This window comes from Patella vulgata, chromosome 6 (genome assembly GCF_932274485.2).
Source record: "Patella vulgata chromosome 6, xgPatVulg1.2, whole genome shotgun sequence".
NCBI classification, from domain to species: Eukaryota; Metazoa; Mollusca; class Gastropoda; family Patellidae; genus Patella; species Patella vulgata.
The window spans coordinates 28,491,855-28,512,841 of NC_065884.2; the positions used below are offsets into that span (position 1 = coordinate 28,491,855).

Below are 20,987 nucleotides of genomic sequence, written 5' to 3' on the forward strand. Positions count from 1 at the left end.
CTCACTAGACACTGCACTGCAGTCACATAAATAACACAGACTGCACGTCTGAATAGATTTAAAATCAAAATAAAATAAAGATATAAATTGTATTTTAGTATGTACATGCATGAACTTCACGATTGGTGGTAAAATAATGAGGTATCTGAATCACATTCTATCTTTCTGTATTTCAGGTTTGCTTTACTTTGGTTGTTGTTTTCGTGGTTTGCTGGATGCCCTACGCCTTATTTTCATTGTGCTACACATTTGGACACCCACAGGGCATACCTTTGTGGGTTACTGCTTTGCCTGTGATGACTGCCAAACTATCGTGTTGTGTTAATCCCGTGTTATATCTGATCGTGAGCAAAAGATTTAGAGAACGTTATTTGAAAGTAATTCGTTGTAACAAAACGAATCAAGTTATACCTGGAGTAATAGACTTGGCGACAATGAGCAACAGTGGCAGTTGATTTCAAGCAGATGGTATAGTTGTATATTTGGTTCTAGTCACACTCAACACATGGAAACAGATAGCGAGAGAGAAGAGAAAGGGAATGGGGTTTAACGTCCACTCGATACAAACTAGGTCATTTCGGGACTAACTTATGGTTCAATTTTATTTCAATAATTCGCATGAGCGTATGCGTCTTTAGCAGTATAGCAGGAAACCGGAGGACCCTACTCCTTGTCACGTACAAGCGGAGAATCGAAATCACGCAACTTGACTCATTGGCAGACCTTATGATACAACGCGCATGCGTTAACCACTCGGCCACCCAACTCTCCGAAACAGATGGTTACAGCATTGTAAATGGAAATGATGAAAGGCATACACCATACAGTATACTATGAGGGGGATTTTTCCCGGATAGCGGCACTACGGCCTACTCCTATTACGAATTAAAACTGTCATGGGTTCTTTAACGTGCACACCAATGTGTACACAGGACTTTGTGAACGGATATACGTTGTCCCTTGTCAGGCCCTCCGTCCTGCATCAGAGACAAGGGGGAACTATGCGGAAAATCACGATGAACTTTCTCGGCCAATGCAAGGATCGAACACACGACCTCCAGACTATTGACTTTGAAATTTGTAACTTTGAAAATATGAAGCAAATATACCATTCAACACTGCACAGCCTCGGGGTAAACAACATGGGAAATCACAAAGTCTCACAGAGATACCTGAATATATACACTACAACCATCAACACTTCAAATTTTGATAACTATCTTTGTTTTAGCACACCACGTCCATATAATTAACCTTTTTAGGGGCGGGTCTAGGAATTTTGAAAGGGGGGGGGGCGCCGCAAAATGAGGGCACTGACCGCGGAGACGGGGCACGCCGCTGCGAGGGGGGTTTGTGGGGGGGGGGGGGGTCCCCCAAGAAAATTATCCGTCATATCCTTGCATCTGTAGCCATTCCAAGAGCTATATATTTGGCTGATATTTTCGACTAAGTAAACGTTCGGAAATCGTTGAAAAAGAGTCTTAAAATCGAGCAAAAAAGTCAGTTGAACATGCGACTCGAAAATTGTCAAGGCGAGCGAGGCATTATGATGGGAAAAAAGACGAATCTATTCCCTAGCCACTTCACTATTTAAGCCTTGTAACTTGTACTGTCCACACATGAAACAATGCTACATCAAGTTGCACTCATTGATGTCTGTCTATAGTCACTCTATAGGATTAGGGCACCGTCAGCTAAACAACAAGACTTCGTTTGAAAGTGGAAGCATTAATTAGACCAGACTGGTGTGTTTGAGTCGATGGTTTGAGTCATTTGGGATCCCTGCAACGGGTTGGGAACCGACATATTTAGGTCTGAGAAAAGGCATTTCCAGCAGTAAAAAAAGGGGGGGGGGGTCTCTGCTTTTATTTTTCAAATATCCTCCATTTTTTTCAAAGGACTACTTTCAGACTTTTTGTATGGAGTCCCATCATAAACATCATCTGGATTAAATGTTTCAGGTCTGAATGGAATATTGTAAATACTGCATCACAATTTCCTTGAAACTGCTTTTGGTTTTCAGCAATTTTTTTTATAATTTTATAACGAATACACATTGTTACCATTTGTATGACTTCTTAATTCACCCCTTGAAACTTTGTGCCAGGAAGCATAAAGATGTACTGACAATTAAAGATTGAACATTTTTACTAAGTTCTACAGTAAAATAATTTATTATAAATTTTATTCAATATTTATTTACACTCAACACATTGTTTAATCTTAGATTGTACACTAATAGTCCACTATTGAATGTGAAAAGGTCCAGCTAAATGATTAATATGATGTGTTTCAAATGGTACTCTATAGAAATTATATCTAGGTAACACATTCTATATGAGACCCTCAAAATGATTATTATTCTAACATAAATGAATGATAATCTATCCAAAATTTAGAAACAAGCCTTTTTTGCTAACATTTACCAACACTTGATAACGGCAGGCATGATAGCTTAGATTTTGACATTTCTGTTTTCATCGATTTACAGAACGGTCCATATGAATAATTTTGATATTAAAAGATGTGACAGTTCTTGCAAATGAAGCGCAATAGTCTATAATATTACGATTTACCACCTGATGTAAGGATAATTGTGATAGTATTAGTCAAAAAGTATTTACTGCATTTTTATTTACCTTTCTGTGCCGAATTACCGCTCAAAGGAAGTGTTGCTCGCATCAATGAGTTCATGCCTGACTTATTTTTTTAATATTATCAAATCCCGTAAATGACATCTCATTTGTATTTTGATATGAATTAATCATATTCCGCAGTTGTTTAAATTAAAAAATTAAAAATTTGTATTTAAAATAAACACTTTGCTCATTGATATTAGCATAAGGTCAAGGACATAGCAGATATTCGGACACGAAAGCTACCTACGAAACATTGTTTACATTTATACCACGGGGAAATGTGTTATTACTAAAGGGAATACGAAATGTATGTATGGTGATGTAAATGAAACCTTAGCATACCTATACAATGTTCGCTAAGCGTTGTCAGTTTAACGATTATTCGCATCACTCGTCTAAAGACATGAAGGGTCATTTTCAAGATTGGAAAAGAAAATGGCGGATCCAAACCCCGTGGTAGCAAGACGTGGATATCTCACACTACAAGGAAATAGGAAAGCAACTCGAAAATCTAGGACTCGACTACTGTACTACATAGATCAGAGTATAAATAGAGAGATAATAGCTGTCCCCAAGTTTTATCATTTTGTCTGTAGGTGTAACCGCGATTGGGCAAGAAAGTGATGAAACTGAAATTTTCGTTTACGTGATAACATACGAATGTACGAATTAAAGGGGTATTGTCAGTGAAATAGTGTATTGTGAGTAATAGAGTTTATTTTGGACGTTTGTATCCAAGGACCACTTTTCTGTGTTGGAATATAATATTTTCAGCCTTGTTGGTGTTGAGACTACTATACAACAAGATGGTGTCACTTTACCTTGCCTTTAACGCGATAGAGACTACCGTCATTAACGGATTTGTTTCAAATTTGGTGTGAAAATACCCGTCTTTCGATTATAATAAGAGCGTAAAATCGTGGATAATTCATCTGTAGTCCTCTCTCTACTCTGCGCTTTCAAATATCAATAAATACTTGGTTTGTTTTGTTTTGTTAAAGTTAAGTTTACGGCCGCCTCTTGTATTTTAACTATATTTATTCCGAATAGCACAGGATCCAGGCAAAAAAAACCCAGTTTCTAAGGCAAGCATGCATGCCAAGCTTCATTTAATGCACCCTCGGTATCCCCAGTGGTCTCATTCCGCTCTACTCCACTAACACCTGGGTAAATCTATTGAGGGGGGGGGGGCACGTTTTCAAGTTATCTGCTCTTGGTGATTGTGATATTTTTATCGACCTATCCCATAAATCGTTAATTGAAAAGGAAGTTGGCAAAGGTAAGTAACTCTTATCGGGTAAAGTAAGAAAAACGCAATTAACCAGAAGGTAGCCTAAATGATAGAAGTCCAAATTATACTGATGCGTATTTATTAACAACAAATAGCAGTAATTATATAATATACTCTTCAAAAAAGGTAAGGAATATTGAAATGCAAAATACCTATGCAGGTTGTGATATGATAAATAGTCATGGACACTTGGCATGCTTTGAGAGTATGTTCACAGATGAAGAACTTATCTCCCCAACAGAACCACTGAGCTGCATGTGCGACACGCAATAGCGCCATACACGTGGGAGGGGTTCATTGTCAAATTTGACACTTCAAGGAATGGTTGATGAAAACTGTCGCTTGCTGGTTTATCCTATCCATGTTTGCTTTCCTATCGGTTCTTGCATAAGATTTACTGTTTAGCGTATCTTTGATTTAGTGTGTTACGTTTAATTTGATCGGGAGACGTGTTCGTCGACGTCAACGTCAACCGACAACACTCCAAGAATTGGTCATGGCACTGCAAGAGGAGTGGGTCAGATTGCCCCAAATCGTGATTGGACGGTTGATTAGGGGCATGTCACGACGAATTGCTGAATGTCTGAGGATTGGTGAGGCAATTACTCATTATTAAGACAAAAGTCAAAAAAGTCCATTTTCACTTTTGACAGTGTATCTCTTTGCGAATGAAATAAAGCCGCCCTCAAATAAAAACAGCAGTGCATTTCCGCAGTTTTGTATTGTTTCTGAATATCCCCTACTTTTTTTGAAGAGTATATATTAATGAAGACCGGACGGTACGGGTGTTTATATGCAGGTTCAAGAGTTTCATTGAGAATCAAATTGCCAAGTTCAATAATAATAAAAATAACAGAATGCAACATTTCAGACAAATAATGAATAGTTATAATAACAAAAGTCAAACATATAGATGTTATACATATTTTGAAATCAGCGACTCATACCACAGATTTTGATAATACAATTAAATATAAATGAATTAGCAATATATACATTTATTACAGAAATCATTCAGTAAATGGACATGAATAGGGTTATCTACTCTTATAAAAACAAACGCGAAACGAAGGCCGTTTCATTGGTTTGTAAACTGTTTTTTATTGGTTCGTAGACTTTAGTTACAATCCAGGCCAGGGCAGATAATTTGAAATAGCGGAAACCCTATAGATTAACGCAGGGTATAGTGGAGTAGAACGGAATGAGACCACTTGGGATAGCGAGGATGCATTTGTTGGCGATTTTCAGTTATATATATGCGCCTCTGGCAGACACTAGGTACAGCCGACAAACCTAACGTTATGGCGACCGGAATTTTAGAAGTGATTTAACAAGAAAATTGCGACAGAAAATCAGTGTGCACTGTCTTTTTTGCCTGATGTTCCGGCAACAGTTAAGTATTTGCGTGGGCATGCGTTTACGCATGCAACATTTGGTTTCAAATCTGCTGCGCAAACTTCTTTGTTTAAAGCCCCTATACGATAGAATATTTATTAAATATAGAGTTTAAGACAATGTGTATACAATCAAAGGTACTCAAACATAAAAGTGCAAGAGAACCGCACCACACATTCACAAACAGAAATCGAGAGAGAGAGAGAAACACATGAGTTTAACGTCCACTCGACACAAACTAATGAACTTTTAGGAACTTTTCCTGTGATTCAGTTCACACTACACCAGTTTTGGAGATTGGCATAACGGGCCTATATTCCGTCTTCCTCAATTGTAATTGTGTTTAATTGCAATTTCTTAAGATCTGAACTGACAATCCAAGCCTTCAAATGAGGATTAAAATGAGGATTAAAGTGCCAGCAGGCAAAATATCTATATGAAAATACTATATTCTGTAGATTTTAATAGAGGTTTCGGTAGGAAATTCTACAGTTATGTATAGGAACGATTACTATATTATTCTAGTTTGGAATTTAGGTGATTACATTTTATTTTTCTGTGGGGATTGGTACTTTGCTATGCTATAGATTTTTTTTTGATTTTTTTTTTTATCTTCATATTTTGGGGAAAAAGTATAAGTTGGCCCATGATTTCTTCTAAATTGATAAGCTTAATTTGTAGATATTATATTGCATTATGCCGTAGGTTCACCTGATTCGTGATGACAAGCATCTCTAGTTCATTTAGGTTGTTGTTTAATTTGCTATGACACTAAGCCGCGGTGGCTCATTGAGGAAGGCGTTTGTTCGCGAGCTAGGAGATCTCGGGTGCATCTGGTGTTTGCGGAGGAAATTCCTCGGAATTTTCGGCCGTGGTTTTGTACTTGACAGGATGGAGGGCCTGCCTAGGAACAACGTCTAGTTTTTATTAGGTGGGACGACAAACAGATGTCTCATTGATATTTGGCATTCGAAATAAGAGCATGTCGTAGTATCGCTGTTCCAGCAAAATTCCCCTCATAGCACATTGCATTGCGTATGACCATATTCTTTAGCCCCGTTGGTACAGAAAAGTAGGACGTTAAACCCATTTGTATAGACACTAAAATAAAGGAGGCTAATACTGGTTACAAAGAGAATTCTGCAAGAAACTGTGTCTACAGAATCCTACGTCGCGCCTCACCAATTCTATTATATTAAACTATGAATGAAAAGTAGATGTCATTATGAACCCGGCAGTGTAGCCTATTTTCCTGGTATTGTTCTTTTGGGGACTATAGTATTTGTTCATTTGGTTTATTAAAGATGCATTACGTAAGATTTAGATAAAGGGCTAGACATTCTTGCTATAATTGTACAACCAGCGGCTGCCAGGCAGGATACGCCCACATTTTGCAAGAGATGGACAGAGAACAAGCTAAAAACAAACGTGATTTTTTTACAATCAGGGCCAATAATCCAGAAAGTTATGCCTTGAAATGTGCAAACATCAAAATTGACAGAGATCTTTGGGATATAAAGATATGTTTTATGTTTCATTAAAATCGGATAAAAATTGTGACCTCTAGAGGGTCCACAACCTTCGTATTACACACTTCTACACGATTTGAGTACAAAGAGCGGCCATTTTGTCGGGCAGTTTCATTTCGAATTTCCCGAAATACGAATTCAACCTTCATTATGGTGGAATGGTGATGTATTTAATCGGTTTTTAAAATCGGAAAAAAATCGTGACCTCTAGAGAATCCGCAAGCTAAAAATGTGATTTTTCGAACAATCAGGGGCCATAATCCAGGAAGTTAAGTTAAAGAACCAAGATCTTAGTGTGTAATGGTGATATATTCACACGGTTGTTTTTTTTAGAATTTAAACTTCTACAGGGACCACAAGTTAAAAACGAGATATTTTGTTCAGTCAAGGGCCATAATTCAGGAAGTTACGATCCGATATGCGCGAATATTGAAAGGAACCGAGATCTTTGGGATATAAACTTGCGTTTCAAGTTTCATCGGGTCATAATTTTTATATGATTTAAAAAACCGTTTAAATATATAACCGTTACACCCTAAGGATGGTTGAGTTCGAATTTCGTGAAAATCGGCCCAAAACTGACAGACAAAATGGCCGCCCCTCGTTCTCGTTCTACAGGGACCACAAGTTAAAAACGAGATATTTTGTTCAGTCAAGGGCCATAATTCAGGAAGTTACGATCCGATATGCGCGAATATTGAAAGGAACCGAGATCTTTGGGATATAAACTTGCGTTTCAAGTTTCATCGGGTCATAATTTTTATATGATTTAAAAAACCGTTTAAATATATCACCGTTACACCCTAAGGATAGTTGAGTTCGAATTTCGTGAAAATCGGCCCAAAACTGACAGACAAAATGGCCGCCCCTCGTTCTCAAATAGCGTAAAAATATGGTATATCAATGTTGTGGAGAGATCACAATTTTTATCCGATTTTGTTGAAACTTGAAATGTAAGTTTAAAACCCAAATATCTCGGTTCCTTTCGATATTCGCGCATATCGGACCTAACTTCCTGAATTAATTGTAAGAAAAATCGCGTTTTTAGCTTGTGGACCTATAGCAGTCATAATTTTGTAAAATTCGGCCCAAAACTGACAGACAAAATGGCTGCCCCTCGTACTCAAATAGCGTAAAAATATGGTATATCAATGTTGTGGACCCTCTAGAGGTCACAATTTTCTTTTGATTTGATGAAACTTGAAATGTAATTTTATAACCCAAAGATCTTGGTTCCTTTTGATATTCACGCACATGGGATAGTAACTTCCTGAATTATGGCACCTGATTGTACGAAAAATCCCGTTTTTAGCTTGAGGTCCCTCTGGATGTCACAATTATTATCCGATTTCAAAAAACGTTCAAATATATCGCAGTTACACCGTAATTTTGGATGAATTCGAATTTCGTGAAAATCGGACCAAAACTGCCGGACAAAATGGCCGCACCTCCTACACAATTAGCGTAAAAAAAATATGGTATATCAATGTTGTGGACCCTCTAGAGGTAACAATTTTCTTCTGATTTTGATGAAACTTGAAATGTAAGTTTATAACCCAAACATCTTGGTTCCTTTCGATATTCGCGCATATCGGATCGTAACTTCCTGAATTATGGCCCTTGATTGAAAAAAAATCACGATTTTAGCTTGTGGTCCCTGTAGAGGTCACAATTTTTATCTGATTTAAAAAAATGTGTGAATATGTCACCATTACACACTAAGATCTTGGATCCTTTTGATAATCAGGGATACCCGAACTAAACTTCCTGGATTATGGCCCCTGATTGTTCGAAAAATGGCATTTTTAGGTTGCGGATTCTCTAGGGGTCACAATTTTCTTTTTCCAATTTTAAAAACCGTTTAAATATTTCACTATTCCATCATAATGAAGGTTGAATTCGAATTTCGGGAAAATCAAAATGAAACTGCCCAACAAAATGGCCGCTCTTTGTACGCAAATTGTGTTAAAGTATGCAATACGAAGGTTGTCGACCCTCTAGAGGTCACAATTCTTATCCGATTCTGATGAAACTTAAAACATATCTTTATATCCCAAAGGTCTCATTCCCTTTTGATATTTACGCATTTCAGACTATAACTTTCTGGATTATTAACCCTGATTGTACAAAAAATCCTGTTTGTTTTTAGCTTGTTCTCTATCCATCTCTTGCAAAATGTGGGCGTATCCTGCCTGGCAGCCGCTGGTTTTCAAATCGAATAATAACTGTGACCTCTAGAGGGACCACAAGCTAAAAACGCGATTTTGCGTACAATCAGGGGCCATATTGCAGGAAGTTACGATCCGATTTGCGCGAATGTTGAAAGGAACCGAGATCTTTGGGATATAAACTTGCGTTTCAAGTTTCATCAAAATCGGATCAAAATTGTGGCCTCTAGAGGGTCCACAACTTTGATTTACCAGATGTTTAAACTATTTGGGTACGAGGGGTGGCGATTTTTCTTACAATCAGGGGACATAATTCAGGAAGTTATGGTCCGATATGCGCGAATATCGAAAGAAACTGAGATCTGTGGGTTATAAACATGCATTTCAAGTTTCATCAAAATCAGATGAAAATTGTGACCTCCAGAGGGTCGACAACCCTGATACACTATATTGTGACACTATTTGCGAACGAGGGGCGGCCATTTTGTCAGTCAGTTTCGGTCCGATTTTTACGAAATTCGAACTCAACCAACCTTAGGGTGTAACGGTGATATATTGTAACGGGTTTTTAAATTGTGACCTCTATGGGGCCCACAAGCTAAAAACGCGATTTTTCGTAAATCAGGGGCCACAATTCAGGAAGTTATGGTCCGATATGCGCGAATATCGAACGGAACCGAGATCTGTGGGTTATATGTATTACATTTCAAGTTTAAACCTAATCGAATAAAAATTGTGACCTCCACACTGTTCACATGATCCATGAAGTTACAGTCCGATACATGCCAATATCGAAAGGAACCGAGATCTTAGGGTGATAAACATATATTTCAAGTTTCGTTGAATCGGATAAAAATTGTGACCCGTAGAGTGTTCACAAACAATTGTGGACGGACGGACGGACATACAGGGGCGACGACAATATACGTCAACATAAAAATGTGGGCGTTTAAAAATAGATAATGAAAAATGATTATACTGAAAAATTCATCAAATTACTTTATTCTGAACGAAGTTATCAGTGTTGGAAGATGTGGCGTAGATTGTTCATTGTCGTAACTACGGTACTTGACAATCGAGACTAAGTCTAGACCATCCATGTTAAAATTAAATTATTAAATGGTGATTGTGTTTCAACCCAAATAAGTCTCGGCCATCCGGTTATCTAGAGAGTTGATTAACGACATGCCGTGTGAATAAATGTCTAAATAATGGTATAACATTTGACGCCAAATAGAGACTTTCAGTAGTGTTCGACACGAATATTAGCTCGTCGAATATAATATTCGAATAGCAATCACCGTACTCGAATATTTTTGAACATCTACATCATTTATTCTATTTGCTCTCAAATACTATTAAAGTCGACTTTCCACATTTACTTTCAAAGCTTATTTAGATTGCCGTGTGAATAAATGTCTAAACAATTGTTTATATAACATTTGAAGCCAAATAGAGACTTTGAATAGTGTTCGGCACGAATGTTCGCTCGTCGAATATAATATTCGAATAGCAATCACCGTATTCGAATATTTTCGAATATCTACATTATTTATTCTATTTGCTCTCAAATATTATTGAAGGCGACTTGTCACATTTACATTCAAAGCTTATTTAGATTACCTGACTGCAGCTTGTAAGGGGAGGGGGCGGGGGGCATGGCCGAATGGTTAGCGTATGCGTGACAAGGAGTAAGGTCACATGCCCAACCTCGGGGGGTTTCTACGGGTTCTCCCATTGCTTAAGACCCCTACGCGCAAGCGAATTATTGAAGTAAAATTGATCCATATGTTAGTCCCGAAATGACCTAGTTTGTGTCGAGTGGACGTTAAATCCCATCTCTCTCGCTCTCGCTCTCTCTCTCTCTCAGCTTTTATGGGTGCTGCCCTTACATACCGTCTTCAGAGACAGTTATTCGGTAAGTAGCCAGGAAGCCCGATGCTGAATTCTGGGTGAAAGCTAAATCAGTATGTGACTCCCTTGAGAGACTTCACATTAGATCTGAACAAATGTGTAGCTAAACTCACAGTACGAAATCATCCATAATATATGCCATTGCGATGAATTTACTTGGATTCGTCATGGAGAAACATCTGGGTGAACACACATTCATCACCAATATAGAGAGACTGTTTTCTGCTTACATGGAAAAGCGACTAGACGACAATGATTTCCGTGAAATGATGGAAATTGCTGCAGTGCTAGACCCACGAATGAAAGAGATGTCTTTCGTTTCGGATGCAGCGCGGAAGAATTCCTATACATTGGTGATGGAAAAACTTGTTTTGATGTCGTGGAAGGCCGAGTTCTTGTGTACAAATTGGCAGTTTACGTAAAAGAGCTACTTGCAATTGCTAAAATATTATCTTGTGCATTGATCACGAGTCAACAGAGATTTCACGTATTTAATAATTAATTAGGAATGATAATAAATTGAAATTTGAATATAAACCACTTTAAATATATTGAAAATATTCGAATACAAATTTCAGAACCTGTTGAATATTCGAATAGTATGAGCAGATTTTGCTCTTAAATAATGCATCTTTAATTTTACATGTAAATTCTATAGAAATCTACCGTACTACAGAACAATTTATAATTTTCTATGGAGTTCTGCATAATATCATAGACAACTTTAATGTTTCACGAGGATACAAGTTAGTTCTTTAGAAAATTATAACATCGAAGAATTATGTTAGAAATGACACTGTGAATAATCTCAACTAAAGATCCTATGCAACCTATAGTAAATTATTTCGAATCTATAGTCATTTGAAAAAAAAACTACAGTTTATTCTTTTTTTTGTAGCATTCCATATAAACCTACAGAAATCTTCTCTTATGATCCGTAAAGGTAAAAATTTGCTAAATACATACAAGCTGCATTGTCGGGTAAATTGCAATTGAACCACGACCACAAGCTCTTTCAGAGTAGTATACTTTACTCAGGAGTCAATGAGAAGCTACTTTTAGAGATTCTGTAACTGGTTTAAAAACAGTCCCGATTTCCGTATTTGAAGCATCTTTATCTAAAATAAAATTCTCACTATTACAGCTTGCTCAGCGCATTTTTCCTCTCCATCCCATGAAAAGGGTTGTTTCCCGTAAGGGCATACAAAGGAATCCCATTTTCGCTAAATCCTTTATAAACCATGATGATTATAACAATCTGTAGGTATGGGCCCGGCCCTAGACACGACTGGCCCTATTCGCAACCCTTCACCATTCCCAGACACTCTACAACCCTTGAAACAAAACAGTTTTGAAGTTCTTTAAACCCATAATCCTGAAAAGGTTTAAGAACGTGTCGAACACTGTACCGACGATCTCCCCAAATATAACTCTGGTGTCTGAAGCGGGGGTTGGGGAGGGGATGGGGTGGGTGGAATATCTAGGTTGGTGCAGTAAAGTAACACATTAAACCCCATTTCACTACAAGGATGTTTTCAGCACCTGTGATTACAATAATTCTACCGATATTTTAATCTAACAAATGTAGAAATTAAATATACATTATGCAAGAGCTAAATCTGCAGGCCTGAAATGTTATCTAAATTATTAATTAGACATTAACTTATTCAGACCATAATCAATTCTCGGTGTCAACGCTAGCCTGTGATATTTTCTGGAAGTATAAATGCTCATATAAGTTGCTCAGCATCACTACTGGGATCATGGATGGACATTGCCAGACAGTGCTCTTTTTAGTGTCTTAACCTGAGCTTCTCGATATAGCACTACTAGTGTTTACACCAGTGTCTAAACTAGTTTAATACCAGTGTTAATACTGGTGGAAAATAAATTAAAAAAACTGTAACACTAAAGTGTTATTTTTAAATGTTACACTTTTTTTTGTGTTCTGTTCTAATGCATTCAATTCTTTGCATGAGCTGACCAACTAAAATAAAAACACCAAAAGAAAGGTAATTGGGGAAAACTAACCGCTTCCAGAAATTTAAGTAACTGGGATCTATGTTGAATTTTAGTAGTCTCATTTGATCATTATTCAGTCGAAATTTCCTAAAATTTCTCGTAAATTAGCAGGTCTGTGATCAACATTAATTCTTTGTCTTACGTTTTGGTCATGATATGGATAAAAAATCGTTTGAAGCCTTAAAACAAAATCTAAAACACGTAAAAAAAAATTCCCTTCTTGCCGTCTGCTCTTTTACACCAGTGTTGTAATAAATGACTTGAACTGATATTTTTTTAACCCCTAGGGGTTAGTGTTAGAGTTATTTTTAACAAGATAATATCTTTTATCAAGGTCTGTGATGTTGAGATTGTGTTAAACACGGATATATTTACACAACATGAACACCAGTGTCGTATCTGTGTTACCCAAACACTAACTTATACCTGAGCCCCTCAGTTTGTCCATATTTTCAATATCAATTTCCCGATTTAAGAAACAAATTTACATGAAAAAAATATATAGACAAGGAGCTTTGTGCAATGTTATTTCTAATTCCCTTGAATTCAAGTCCCGTATTCGTATGGATTTTCCGTGTGACGTTATCGTTATCAATGAGTGTATATTTCTCATACGTGATACGGCACACGGATACGGCAGCGCGTATCGAACAGCTTTCATACGGAAAGGTCCGTATAAAATCGTTGTCTTTTTATAGTCTTTTTTGCTATTTTTAGACGTGAAATGTTGTGTCATAGCGTTTTTATGAATCTATGTGTATCCTAGAACACGAAGGTGTATATTTGATGTGATTTTAACCATGGCAAAGACTGAAATTTATTCATTATTTTTAATTAGTATTTTCCTGTTTGTCTGTCTGCATGCTGATTTAGGGAGGTGGGACCATGCAAATCTGTAAATGATGTGATTCTACAGTAAAGGGTAGTGTAACCAAAAATTGCTGTCGAGTCTAGGCAATTGTAGGTTAGGCACTTGACTCTCACTGATGGTGATTTTGGTAGATAACCGCAATCATGTTGTAATAGAACTAAGCTCAGCTCAGCTACTCATACGTACGCTGAACGAAAGTATGCCAAAATTCTTAAAAATACATTGACGCAACGGATCACGTATACGATTAGATACGGATACGCAATACGGATGTGAAAAATTCCGCTTGCCAAAAGTCTCTAATATTTTTTTTATTTATACCGCAAACCACTCCGCACAGATCTATACATTTTTATTTTTATCTTTGGAAATTATGCGCTCCCTAAGAAATTGCACTCGAGGCAGGCGGTCCGGGGTCCCCGCTCAGGCTTCGCATTTGCCTTTCAAGATGAAGGTGCTTACGGATAGTCTATGTCAATTACAAACTGCGTTTCGACAGCTCGCTAGAAAACAATTTTGGCAATCGTGGATTTTAAAATGACTGCCAATGACTCCCTTTAATGCGTTTCTAGACAATATTCCCTTAGAGTTGTTATTTTAAGTCAAGATACATAATTATGAAGCAGGACTAATACACCAACTTTAATGATTTTTTTGCTACAAGTTGGATAATTATATGAATTGGCGGTGGAAATAAGACAAGTGGTCAAAATATATAAATATGTATTAACAGCATCGATATTCCAATATAACAAATTAACTGCTGAATACAATTAAATAGAACTTAAAAGTAACAACTGCAAATCAAAGATCAAATGACAAGGGGATAATGGCGACAACTGACTATGAGAAAATGTCATATTCTCGAATTTGTGTGTCCCAACTTCAAATCCATAATTGCTAAGCAAATAAAACATCTGGCGTTATAACAATGGACATTACTGACATACACATAAAATATTGAATTATGTTAGATGAGCTTTATATCAAATGAAATGGGGTTTAACGTCCTACTGTTTTGCTCCGACTGGACTGATGAAGACGGGCATACGCCATGCAGTGTGCTATGAGGGGTAGTTTGCCCAGGCAGCGGCACTGCTTATTACAAGTCTTTCTTTAGGCCTGAAATGTTATCTAAATTATCAATTAGACATTAATTAACTTATCCAGACCATAATTAACTCTTGATGTCAAGGCTAGCCTTCGATGTTGGCTGGATTAGATTCCTATATGCCGCTAACGGCCGTTGATAATTAAATCAAAAAAAGTGGATAATCGAGACTTGCTGTTTATATTAATGATTTTAGTAATGATGACCGAGACTATGCCAAAATTTCACACGCTTCTTTCTCGGCTCATAGTGGATCAATTTGACTGAAATTTTCAGCAAATTACCTTTACACTATCTAGTTTTTAACTATTATAGCGAGAACTGCCATCTCGTCATCTTATCTCCCATAATGTATCTTTAAGTTCTCGCCAATGTGTACATGGGACCTCGGTTTTTCGTTCTATCCTAACGACTGTACGCTGTCCCTTGCTAGACCACTTTGTCCTGCATCACTGACAAGGGGGAGGGAGATGGGGGTGGTGGGCACGCCGGAAAATCCCGATGAACTTTCTCGACCAATGCAGGATCGAACACACGACCCCCAGGTTAGCGAACCAACGTCCTACCACTAGATGAGCATACGTTAATTCTTTGGATAGAATAAATATGCCATAGAATAGCGAAATTATAATTCAGATTAATAAAAACAATAGTTCATTGTAATGGTTCATTGTTAAGCTGAAACTAAATCTTGAATGTGTTAAGGCACCATATATTGTTGCGTGAAACATGTTGGCAAATAAAATTCATGCAGATTAAAGATGCTTCCCACGTACAAACTGTGTGATTTGATGATATATTTGGACTAAAAACATATTCAAACTTATTTATCTATCAAAAGCTTGCTTCAAATCTTTCTCAAAACATTTTAATCGCAAGAATAGGCTACTACTTCATCAGTTGAGGATCTATTTTAATCAGCTTTGTTTGTCACGTGACTTGATAAGGGGAGACCCCATATATGGCTCGTATTTGTTGTTACTCGTTTTCCAGTTATAATAAATATCGAAGCCTAATCAAAGTTTTGGATTATCCACCACTAACCTCACATTCACCTTTATATAGACATGGGAGGATTTTTTTTTAAAAAAACAAAACAATTGTAACCATCATAGCAATTACATTATAAGAATATAAAATTATATTTTATCTGATATCCGCCAAAAAGAAAGGCTTCTAATTAATTTGTGAAGATAGGTCGGTGATAGATAAAAACGAATGCACTATAAATAAACAAATATAGTTAATGAGATTGATATTCTCAATAAAGATTAATTTATATTTCTTAATAGATCAACCCGACAGCAATTGTAAACAATTAAAATTCTCGAACAGAACGGTAAATGTTTTTTTTATGTACATCACACAGAACAAAAGTATCTAATAGCTTAAGTTAATAACTTATATTTCATAAACTACCAGTTACTGTTAGTCTATTTCTTATTCATGTTCCGCCATTTGTTACGAAGATCTTCTGCCGTCCGTCTATTTGAAAACTTGTAGTTTTTAAGGATTCCTTTCCAGTTATATCCCAACACCTTAATTCCTCGTTTCAATCTTCTTTCTTCACACATGGAGAAAGGTATTTTGTGTCTTCTTCTCATACCAGCTCTGTCACTTTTTCCCATTTTCTATAAGTGTATCAGACACCCCTATAGTCATATTTTGTTATAGATTGAAGACGATTGATGTTTCGGCCCAAAAAGGACATTCTAGGGCAAAAGTGTTACATGTTCAGTCAATATTCATTGTATGGGGTTGCCATACAAGATCTTCGGGATATAAACATATATTTTAAGTTTCATCAAAATCGGATAAAATTTGTGACCTCTAGAAGGTCCACAACCTTGATACTTTTGCAATATTTGCATACAAGGAGCTGCCATTTTGTCGGACAGATTCGGTCCATTTTGTCGGACAGATTCGGTCCAATTTGTAGGAAATTTATGGTATGACGTTGATATATTTAAACGGTTTTTAAAATCGGAATAATTTGTGACCTCTAGAGGGTCCACAAATTAAAAAGTTGATGTTTCGTACAATCAGGGGTCATAATCCAGGAAATTACTGTCTGATATGCGCGAATAGCGAAAGGAACCGAGATCTTTGTGACATAAACATATATTTTATGTTTCATCAAAATCAGGTAAAAATTGTGACATCTAGAAGGTCCACAACCTTGGTATTACATACTTTTACACTATTTGCGTACAAGGAGTGGCCATTTTGTTCGGCAGTTTCAGTCCGATTTTCATGAAATTCGAACTCAATCACCATTCTGGTGGAACGGTGATATATTTGAACGTTTTTTTTTTAAATCGGATAAAAATTGTGACCTCAAGAGGGACCACAAGCTAAAAACGCGATATTTCGTAAAATTAGGGGCCACAAGTTGCGGTCCGATATGCATGAATATCGAAAGGAAAAGAACTCTTTGGGTTATATACATTTTAAGTTTCATTTAAATCGGATGAAAATTGTGAACTCTAGAGTGTCCACAAGCTAAAAATGTGGATTTTCGTACAATCAGAGGCCATAATCCATAAAGTTTCGATCTGATACATGTCAATATCGAAAGGAACCGAGATCTTTTGGAGATAAACCTATACTTCAAGTTTCGTCAAAATCGGATAAGAATTGTGACCTGTAGTTTCCACAAACAAATTGTGACTGACAGAGGAGACGACAATAATATACGCCCACATGAAAAAGTGGGCGTATAAAAATGTTACAGTCTTCATAATCATTACCTATCGATTACTGAAATGCGCTTTTGTATATATAGTTGGTTTCAGATATTAATATTCACATATGGCTATTTAAGTTTTAAATGCGGGGAGGTATTTTGCTATTGGGCATCAATTCTACAAATTAAGATCCTTACACAAAATCAATTTGTTTTACCCGCTTTGCTATTGACATATGTCGTCTTCATGATCCCGGTTGGTGCAGAAAAGTAGGTCGTAAAACACATTTATTTCATTTCGATACTTACATTATGTAAGAAGTAATCAGAACATATGTCGTTAGGTTTGATCCATGACCACTTGACTACCTTGCCGCATACTTTACATTATTATTAGGTTCTATATTATGGACATCTAAAAATATCTGGATATCAAAATACTTGGCTTATATTTAAAAAAAACCAAAAAAAAAAACCAATAGCCCAAACTTACTATCAAACTCTTGTATTTGTCTCTGAGATCTACAGAGGTTCTGGAAGGGTGGAATTTGTAGGTAAGAAGAATTTGGTTCCATTTACTTCCTAATGTTTCAATGCCCTCTATAAGATTATCTATTTCTTGGTCTGTGTATTCAACACGGTTCCTTCTTTCCTGGTTCCTTTTCATCCTTAATCGCCATGCTAATATTTCGTCACTACTAGACTCGTTAACTTCTGGTGGGGATACCTTTTGGATATATTTATTTTTGAAATATTTCATATTATACATATAAATGCACCAGGCAATATACGAAAAACAAAATCCAAACGACATTCATTCTGAACTTTTGTGAAAATATCATTAAAACTATATATAAAATATATAAAAATGCAAAAAATAGAATTGTAGAAAATGTATCGGCTACCAAAATAAACAAACCTTTCTGTCGCAAGGACTTTGAAACTCATATACATTACTTGAGTTCTTTTCATTTTTACTCTGTCTTTTTGATTTTCTTATTACACGTATACTTCCTGCTGTATGTGACTTTGTGTTTTTAATGAACTCTCTCTCTAATTTCCTTATATGTCGATGGAAAGAACAAGTCAGTGTACTGGATTCAAGAACAATGTTGTAAGTTCGGCTGTTGATAAGTGTTGCAAGATCTGGTACACAACATCCTGTTATTGGAATGGTAAGTTCAGAATTATATAGAAAATGGAAAACATGATCTGTCTTCTATAATTGTAATGATGTACACGACAACTTCAAACTTATAGAAAAGGAATAAAAGAATTTGCAATCTGATACTGTAATGATACACAAGATGACTGCATCAACGGGTAATTAAGAAATAAAAGATTTCCGTTTGTATATTAATAACAAACAGGTCAGAACGGAATAAATATTAAAGATTCAAAATGAGGAGTATTAATCTGAATTAATCGAACCGCAAGGACATACGCCAATCAATAAGTTTCTGACAGGGCTATCGACGGACTATTAATGCGCATTTCCAACTTATTATGAACTGAGGTGGTCAAATCCATTTGAATAATTCATATGACAAATACATACAATATTTATTACCTGGACAGCCAGATTTTTTCTTTTTATTGTGGTTTCTATCAGTGATAACTTCGTCACCCGATTCTTGGTTAGACAATATTTGTAAAAAGAAAAAAAAAGATTTCCCATACATTAAAATTAGTAAAATGTTATATTGCTACACAATGATTGAGTAAGACTGCAAACAAAAGACTATTTATTAATAAAGAATAATTATAGGATTAATGATAACCTGACCTCTAATCTATATATAATGGATAATGCTAGTCAACTCGTGACAATCTACTAATTTGATAGGTATTTTGTCTTTTTTCTAAGGACCGGACTTATGGACCACTAATCAGATCTTATGGAGAATTTTCCATAATGATTGACATTCTGCACGCATCACTCGAGCGTCATCTAAAACCATTTAAAGCTATATTAAAAGAGATTATATTTTCGTTAGCAACGGCTAGCATTAGCAACTGGCATCAGTTAGCAACAAATGAATCGGGAGTCTGTTTCTGATACTACTTCGTCCTGGTAGATTTGTTGCAAACAATTCCAAAAAATAGCTCCTTGCTGCAGTAAAAAAATAGCTAATGTCCTGCACGAGGCTTAGAACACTTACACTTTTTGAAATTCGTTTGTTGTACTACTCTTATGTATTTATGTTATCGGTTCATATTTTTACCTGAGACTGATTCGTCAGCATTTAAATCATTCTGATAGCTATCGGATTCTGTTAGGAATGAGCCGTTTGTGGTAGAAGATGCAGGTGTAGTTATTGGAGAAAGCACTTTTCTCTTGGGAGCATACGTTTCACTGATATTATTTACTTTCACGTCCTCGTTAATAACAGATCTGTTTGACAGAAAGGTATCTGGTTTTGCTGTTTGTAGTAGCTTGAAATCAAACTCAGACAGGGCAGGGGACGGGCATGAATAATCTTGACGAACAGGCTGTTGGTGTGATTCTCTTGGTGGTAGTATCTTTCTTTCCATTCTCTTGATTGTCTGTTGTATATTTTTTCCAGCGACTTGCGCAGAACCCATACACGGGGTATGTCTGATACGCCTTCTCAGGGGAGGATTCTTTGGTTTTGCAAACTGCTCGATAACCCCGCTTTCCTCGGTGCTGGACTCAATAACTTGAAACAAGTCTTGGTCATGAAGCTTTGATCTAATAATGGTACTTGGATTTTGTACGAAGTGTAACGAATTCGACTCATTATTCGAGGTTGTGATTTTATTTGGTATATTTAGTGTCCTATTAGACGCCTGTTTGTTTACAAATCTTAGGTCATCGTTAAGCTTTTTCGTTCCATTCTGCTGTGGGGTCTTTTGGTGGTAGTTCAATATCGACCTTTCTACAGTATTGATTTGAACTTGTTCATCAGTGACATCTAAATGAACATTTGTGAATGCATCTTTTGTCGATAATATCTTTGTTTCTAATATTTGATGCTTACCGTTTTGTGGTTCTTTTGGACGAGATTTATTAAGTAGATCAACTGGATCTTCCGTATGTTTTATGTCTGAATCTAAATCAATTGCATTACCGGTCATAATGGCTTTATCGGCTGTTGATCTTACCGGAGAAGTAGATTTTGGTTTGATGTAAACATCGCTAGAGGCAAGCAGTGGGTCAGTACAAATACGATCCCCAATGGATTTATTCTGTTTAGATGGACTAAATATTGGCGACTGCTCTGGATGTCTACAGAGTTCCGAATGAATGCATAAATTTTGATCTTTACAATGATTCGGCGTGGAATGGTGGCATCTGTGATTCAAATCGCAGGACTTGTAAACCGGGTTTCTCGCTACG

General features: G+C 36.5%; 1 protein-coding gene across 1 annotated transcript; it reads right to left on the reverse strand.

The window, feature by feature from the left end:
- Window positions 1-17,206: 17,206 nt before the first annotated feature.
- On the reverse strand, window positions 17,207-20,725 carry LOC126824329 (telomere repeats-binding bouquet formation protein 1-like). Its single transcript, XM_050553530.1, has 4 exons — window positions 20,719-20,725; window positions 18,630-18,772; window positions 18,120-18,353; window positions 17,207-17,218 (listed from the first exon to the last, which is right to left on the reverse strand). The coding sequence occupies exons 1-4, from the start codon at window positions 20,723-20,725 to the stop codon at window positions 17,207-17,209; spliced, it is 396 nt and encodes a 131-aa protein (XP_050409487.1).
- Between the last annotated feature and the right edge of the window lie 262 nt (window positions 20,726-20,987).

Bases quoted from the DNA above. Each gene is read 5' to 3' on its own strand.
- LOC126824329 (XM_050553530.1), bottom strand. The intron at 18,354-18,629 runs GTAATAAGAAAA...TATATCCAAAAG, and splicing joins ATACAGCAGGAAGTATACGT to GTATCCCCACCAGAAGTTAA.